The sequence below is a fragment of the Gavialis gangeticus genome, unplaced genomic scaffold, assembly GCF_001723915.1.
Source record: "Gavialis gangeticus isolate Ggan-Ray unplaced genomic scaffold, GavGan_comp1, whole genome shotgun sequence".
Taxonomy (NCBI): Eukaryota; Metazoa; Chordata; order Crocodylia; family Gavialidae; genus Gavialis; species Gavialis gangeticus.
In genome coordinates, this window is record NW_017729026.1 from 27112618 (window position 1) to 27120311 (window position 7694).

The 7694-nt window shown below is 43.7% G+C and overlaps 1 protein-coding gene across 6 annotated transcripts in view; it reads left to right on the forward strand.

The window, feature by feature from the left end:
- The window catches only part of CDK19 (cyclin dependent kinase 19), a 281950-nt gene that overhangs the window by 51910 nt on the left and 222346 nt on the right, over positions 1-7694 (forward strand). For 3 of the 6 annotated variants that reach the window (XR_002097931.1, XM_019520090.1, XM_019520086.1), the window contains exon 2: positions 3359-3420. The exons of 2 other annotated variants lie outside the window; for them this stretch is intronic. Coding sequence is in view for 2 of the 4 variants with exons in the window: in XM_019520090.1 (XP_019375635.1) it covers positions 3359-3420 (62 nt within the window). In the remaining 2 variants the exon portion in view is untranslated. Of the gene's footprint in view, positions 1-444; positions 562-3358; positions 3421-7694 lie in introns of those variants that run through there. One more of the 6 variants, XM_019520091.1, reaches the window with a different exon arrangement.

The following is a 7694-nucleotide window of genomic DNA, read 5'->3' on the forward strand; positions in this document are numbered from 1 at the left end:
CCAAGAAGGGGTCTGGGACAGAAGTTCCATCAATTGGTTTGACTTAAATCAGCTAAGTCCGATACTACATTCAACCAGGTTTATCTTAAACCAGTTTCAGCCATTTTGAACCCAGTTTATGTGCACGGAGCTTCTGTTCTGTTACAGTTTTAAACCAGTTTCTGATCACTTAAACCAGTTTATGTGTAACTTGTCCCTAGCCCTGAAGACTGGAAGGCACTTCAGCTGAGTTGGGGAAGCAGGAAGGGCAGATGATTCACAGAACGTGGGGTTTATAACCTCTAGCCTGTAGCTGTATTTGGCCTGCAGAGCCAGGATGTTTGGCAGCCTTGGAGGACTTTGTGCTGCACTGTGGTTGGGTGGTGGAGAGCTTAGCTCATGCTGTGTTGTGGGCAGGAGGGCAGGCAGAAATGGTGGGAGTGGTAGCAGTAGCCATGTGCTAGCACCTGCTCACCTGAGCTGGATCATTTCAGTCCACTGCCTGAAAATGTTTCTGACTGCTGCCATGGAGAGTTCGCTGGTGTCTACAGAATACAGTTTCCTGATGTGTGTACCACAAAGGTAATATTAAAATAATCTTGCAGAATTTTGTGGGCCCTTGTCGTTTCTCTGGGGTTTTACTGTAAGAGTTTGTTTTTCTTGCAAATTGTCAGTGATTACAGAAGAATTTCTCTTCAGGACATGGTGTTTCTTGTAAAACAAACAAAAAAGCAATACAAATTCCTAATGTTTGTTGTTTCCCCAGGTGAAGCTCGTATCCCTCTAGCTTATAGTCAGCCTTTTGACTACTGTCCTATGTTTATATCCCAGGGATATTTTGGAGAGGAAAAAAGATTAGCTTATGTGAGTTAAGATAGTCATAGCTGGACTGTTACCAGTAATTAATGTTTTTTGATGATCTTTAGCTGCAGGCTTTTCAGCAGTTCTGTAAAATTCTCTGCCAGGTATCCAGGCTGTAGCCATATTGGCCTAGAGTAGAGGTTCTCAAACTCTAGACCAAACTCAAAGCAGAAAGCCGAGTGGCACATTGGGCAGGGGAAGGGGATCAGAGTGGTGTTCAGGGAGGGCCTGGGCTTAATTTGTGGTGTGCCTGCCAGAGAAGTTGTCCCTTTAACAACAGCCTATTTTTAAGATACTTTGTATATGTCAGTTGTCTTGCCACCTAATTGCTGGTATGTTTGCTATAGAAAGTGCCTTCCTTTGCTAGGGCTGCTTCTCATCTAGGGGCAGCAAAATCTGTTGCACAATATATTTTCCCAAAAGGAAAGATTTACCAAATTTCTGTTACCTTTTAATATTTTTATGTTGGGAGGACATAAGCCCAAGTATAACTCTGCATTGTTCCTGCTTTCAGGAAGGCAAGATCTTGTCTGGACCAAAAGAAACTGAATACTTTTTGAAGCTGTAAATTAGGGCCATCTAATTGGTGGCTTGCAAAGGATTAAATTGCAGCCTGTGGGCTCCCACCCTGATGCAATTTCCTCTACTGTTCTGACTTTAATAGCCCTTGGAATCTCCTCCATCCTCCAGTTTCTCTGTGCTGCACTTGCCCCAAGGGTTAGTGCAGCATAACACACTATAGGACACTTAGGGTGAGGCCAGAGCTGCGCAGCGTGCAGTGCAGTGGTGGGATGGTGCCAGCATGATGCGGGGGGTCATCCATATGGGGCTGCTGTGTTGGAGGTGGACATGTAGTGCAATGCGGTGGCGTGGTCCGTGTAGCATACGGATGTGGTGTGGGGTATGTGGTCCCTGCTAGTGTGGCCTGTGGGTCATGCAGCCCTTGACTGCTTAGAAATTGGACAGCTCTGCTGTGAACATGAATGCCTTTTCTCAGACTATTAGGAGAGTTGGTATCAATAGATTTGAAGAAAGCTTACTTGCATATAATTAATCTCTCTTGTCACCTGAGAGTTCCTTGGAAGCAGCTTTATTAGTAATGATGAGAACTTTTTAGTTTTGATATGTCCCTTGAACTTTCTTTAAAAGATTGGTAGTAATAGTGGTAGAGATTCAGTGGAAAAGAGAATGAAACCTTAAAGAAGAGGTTTTATTTACAAGAGCTAGGGAAAAAACTGAAGCTAACAGGCTTCTCTGTAATAAGAAGCAATGGGAAATCTTAACTTGCTGAAGATATGATCCGTCTGAAGTATTTATGAACAACCAGTGCATGTTTCTCACCTGAAGATTTGCTCTAACTCTCTTAATTTTAGAAGTTAATGGAAAACTGGAAGAGGGCAAGGTTTAACTGCTTCTAATGGTACTGGAGCAGTCCAGAAACACCTGTCTTTCTTGTGTCCCTTGCATAACCTGCAAAGTCCTTTTGTACCAGTAATAGTGACAACCCTTAAAAAGATCCTGGCATCCCCCTGACCTGACTCCAGTTACTCATGATTTTATGACACAGATTTTGGATTCAGCTAACACCAAAATCACTGTGTTTTCTTGCTACATTATTTAACCTCATTTCTCCTTTGCCCTCCATACATAAAATAGGGATATGTCTGTCCTACCATGAATGTTGTAAGGTCTTTTGAAGAGGTTCTATAGAAGTGCAGAATATAAGAACTTAGTAATAACATATTCTGCAGCAGAAGTTAACAAATAAGATTTTTCTTTTAGCAGCACTTGCCCTGTTGAGTCTGTGGACACTGGTGACTGTTGGGCAAATAATCAGAAAGGTTATTATGTTGGTAGTATCTACTCTGAAAGTATACCTGAATTTATTTTTATAAAATGAAGACAAAATCAATTATTGTCTTTTTAATAAGATATTGTAGTAATCTTGACCATTCCCTATTAGTTTATAATCTGAAGTAGTAGGTTATTGGTTATCCTGTTAACACATATGTATGTTTTGTTCCTGTTAACATACATATATGTGTCCTTTCCTAGTTTTCAGGAGCATTGTTTTATTTATTTTTTTCTATATACTTCTTGTGTCTTCTTGTTTTTAATATGTCACTTGTTTAACTCGACTCGATTTTCTTCTGAAAAAATCAGATCCTTTGTTTTATGTTTAAGATTTCCGTTCTGGTTATATAAAAATATAAGTAACTTGTAATTACCTGGATTTGCAACACGTATTAATTCTACTTTAGTAATTTCAGTAGCCTGAATTGGGAACTTTCTCTCTCCTTTCAACAGAACTTTTTTTTTAATATTTAGTTTGAGTTCTAGTAATTACCTTGTGGGCATGGACTTATACTATAGTGCACCGATAAGTCTATAAATTGACTGGAGAACAAATTAGTAAAGTATGCATAGCATTTAGGAATTTGGCATTGTTGTGTTTTGAGAAGTATGACCTCTAAATCCACATAAACTTCTCTGCCTTTTACTTCTGCTGTGTTCATAGATTCCAGAAGGGCTTCGTGTATGGACTTCAAGCCTTGGAGATAGCAGAATATTCAGCAGAAGGTAAAGAGGAGCTCTGCCTTCTGGTTTCATTGTATGTGTGCTGGGATGGCTGGCATTGTATGGTAGCATTTTAGAGAGAAGGAAACAACAACATGTAGCAGATTTAAATTATATAAAACAGACAGTGTCATACTGGTAATCCAAATTCTGGGTAAAACTGTTTTACATAAATTAAACTGAAGCATTTCCAGTACTTCTTCCTGAAAATTGGAGTGGTAAGAATTTCTTATTTGCAAGATCAGAAGTAGAAGAACAAAGTGTGAAGTACAGTGCATTGTCTCCATTCTGAATGAAAAAGATGTCCTTTGTACTTCCTTTCATCACGAAGGGATATTTCCTTCCCACACTCATTTTAGGACTGGAAAGGAATATCTTGGGTGTGGCTTCTTAATTAGTTGCTGTATGTTACTTAAACATTTCTGCCACGTCTCTCTTTTTCTTTTTAATTCTTAGCATAAGGCATCACAGGGGCTATTACATTTGATTAGAATATATGTCACAGCTATTGTTGCATCTGTTCATTTAGTCCACCCAGCCCCAAGGTGGAGATTGTCCCGTATAGTCTGCTAGTGACAAATCTGGCCACCACCTCCACAGGCTGCACTGGTAGCAGTGGTGAAGTTCCAGAATGCTGAGGCAGTCCAGTGCGTGCATCTTACCTGTTTGCTGGGGAGTATGTCTTTTTCAGAGCTCTTCCCCTATCACCATGCAATAGAAGATTTGGAGCCAGGTTGGAATACCTGTGACTGCATGGATCCATCAGCCCTTCTTCCTTGCACATTGGAGGGAATACTTCCGATACACACAAGTTATTCAGACATTTATGGCCTTCTATCTTATGGCCTTCTCGATCTTTTTCTTCCTGAGTCCCCCTGTGGAGCTGCCACTGCTCCCTGTGCGGGAGAGGACTGGCCCAACTCTCCAGCTTTGCCTGCATGGTCTTGGATGCAGTGGGTGGGGCTTGGCAGTGGGGAGCTCTGGGGCCTCACTCACCTAAGCTGGAGCAGTGCGAAACTTCACCTGCCCACCTGCAGCGCCACCTGCAAGATGGAGGCTGGGGCGGGTTGGCCTGCCCCCTCCCCTTCCTTAGGACTTGCCTCAACCCTGGGGTCTGAGGCAGCTCCTCCCCAGGCTGGACTGGCCCAGGCAGACCCCTTGAAACCTGTTTACAGCCCCCCAGGGAGTTGTATACCCCTGTTTAAGAAGTGCTGCTCTAGCACTTGTCATGAGCACAGGATTCCTCCCTTTCCAAGGCTCCAGGGAACTAGTCTAGATAGCCATGCTACTCAGGCTGTACTTTGTCATAGGGCTTTGTCACATCTCAAGTGGTAGCCTTTTGCTAGTTCATTTGAACTGCTGTTCCACAGGCTGAGAGATGAGAGGCTACGTTTTTGTTTTCCACTTCATTTCATTTTTGTATCATCTCTTTATCCAAAATAATTGTCTTGTGGGTTCATACCTTGTATCTTGTGGATCAGTTCTGGTTAACCATTTAATAAAGTTATCTTGTTACTGCTTTACTTATAAACAGTATTTGTGGTGGGTGAAGGGGTGCAGGAGTTTCAAACACAAGTCATGAACATGTTGAGGCATAACGGTCTAAATGTGTTTGTGACTTGTTTTCTTCTGAACTACTTCTGTACCTCAAAAATATTCTTTTTTTTTTCCATTTGCGTTCTATTTTTCATTACCTTTCTGATTTCTTTGCACTGACTTCTTTCTGTGATTATTCAAATTTTCATTTGCACCTGAGCTTTAGGCGACTTGTATGAATAATACTTTTAATCTTTGGATTCAGGCATTTTAATGTCTTTTGAAGCATTGTAATTTCTTAAGGATGCACTCCTGCCTTGTTTTGCTATTAAGATTAATGTCTTTAGAAACTTTTGTCATTTACAGGGATAGTTAAGTATGTAATGCAAATACTGTGATTTTACTGGATCAAGGTCGGAATGTAGTTCCTTATCTTGGGGTGCGTGGCAGCCCGATGAACGTGTGGTGAGGGCCACCCTGATAATGCCAGACATGCTACTCTTGTTAGCCACCTCCTATTCATCATCTGGGTAGTGTAGTCTAATTTCTGTTCCGTTCTGTTATCTCCACTGCTTAGCACTTCTTACAGTATCCATTGTAACAAATATGGAGTTTCAGGGATAAAGCAGCAAGATAATGACTTGACTTCTTCAGACATTCTTTTCAGAGGCAAGAATAGAAAATCTGGTATCATTTTGGTATTGTCACTTTGAAACTTTTTGGCATTGGAGATATCTGTGGCAGACTCTCTTTTGAGATTGACAAACAGCCAAATACTTAATAGATTAGGAAAAAGAAAATCCTGTAAATAACTGCTGCAGGAGCAGATTTCTGCTAAATTGAATTCTGCTAAAACTACCATTGCAGGGTTTTAAGTTTCTCATATAGGTCCCAAAATGAACTAGTCTAAATTAAATGAATTTCAGTAAATTAATTAGGTAAAATAAAATACTCATTTATAGATTCTTAACTTTTTCAGTGTTTAGGTGGTGCTGGGTGTTGATGGAAACTAACTATCAGGGGCACTCTTGGGTTAAAACTCGCATTGTTTCACTAAACCCAAGTGGGGAAAATGGCAGAGAGAACGTGTACCACCTATTCTATTTAATGATTGCCCTGTTTGTATCTCAGTGCCAGAGTCTGAAATTTTAGGAGTCCTACTGGACCAAGGGCTACTTCTGTGCATCAACCCCTGCCTCCTTCCCCCCTCCCTTCTTTGGTAGGAAAATTGGCGTCATCCTTCCTAGTCAGACATAGACTTCATCCCTTCTATTCATATTATTTATTATAAAGGGCCAGGGCTCTACATTGGGGGTAGGCAATTGTTTCGGGTGGAGGGCCGCTTAATGAGTTTCGGTGAGGTGCCGAGCGCTGCAAGGGTAGCTCTGCCCCTTGGCAGGTGTCCTGCCTCTTGGTTGTCATCTTGTGCCTGGAAGTCCTGCCTCCTAACCCCTGATCTTTGCTGCTGGGAGTCTCTCCCCTTGCCCAGGAAGTACTCCTTTTGGGGTGGGGGGCAGTTTGCTTGCATATTGTGTGGAGGGGTAGGGGGTGTGTGGTTTGGGGAGTATGTGGTTTGGGGAATGTGTGAGTATGGTGCCAGGTGTGGTGTGTGGGGGCATAGGAGGGGCGTGCATGGGAGGTGTGTGGGGATATATGTGGGTGTAGCATGTGTGTGGTTGAGGTGCAGGGTATGTGGGACTTCTGGGTGTGTGTGGGTATGGTGCAGGTGGGGTGTGTTTGGGGTATCACATGGATATATGTGGGGTGTGTGGGAATGTTGGATGTGTGTATGAATATGATTAGGTGGGGTGTGTGAGGGGGTGTGGAGGTGTGTGTGTGTGTGTAGGGCTTGTGTGTGTGTGGTTGAGGTGTGGGTATGGTAGGAGTCAGGATGTGGGTATATATCTGTGGGATGTGTATAGTGGGGTGTGTGGGACAGTTTTGGGTGTGTGTGTGGGTATGGAGGGGGATGATGTGGGGTGTGTGTGGGTTGGGTGTATGTGTGTGGGGGGGCTCCCCCCTGCCTGCTCCTTGCGATGTGACTGAGCCCAGCTCCTCTGTTGGTGGGGGGGGTTGGGGAGGGGAAGGGAAAGGGGCTTGGTACTACTGGCCCGGTTTGCAGTGTGCTGCAAAGAGCAGGAAAGCAGCTGCTGCCGCTGGCAGCAACAGAATCCCCTGCAAGAGGGGAGAGGGGACAGGAAGCAGTCTGGCATCACCAGCTGTCTTAGTCTCTGTCCCACACCTGCCTGGTGGGCTACAGCCAAGCTTGCACTGGTTCCTGCTGCTGTTGCTTCTCTCTTGCGTGCCTGCCCAGTTTTGTTTATAGGGGAACATTGGAGTTGTGCTGTTTCTGTGTGGTGCCTTTTACCATTTACACCACTCTAGATGAGGCATTGGCAACATATTTGCTGTGGCAGGGTTACTTAGCCCTTGCTGTGGGCCACAGCCCCACACAGCTTTCCCCTATCACTCCCTGCCCCAGTGATCAGCAGATGCAGAAAGAGCCAGGCGCTAGGAGCCTGTGGATGCCTCCTCTGGTGCAGGAAAGACTAAATTGAACAGAGCAGGTGCTTGGACCCTCTCCACTGTGACTGGTGTATGCTGCAGATTTTCTGAGCTGCCATGGGCCAGGTCCAGTTTCTTCATGGCCCAAACCTGGCTTTTGGGCCATAGGTTACAAACTCCTGCTCTGGACAGTGTTGCTAGATGTCTGGTATAACCTTAGTAGAACAAGTACTTCC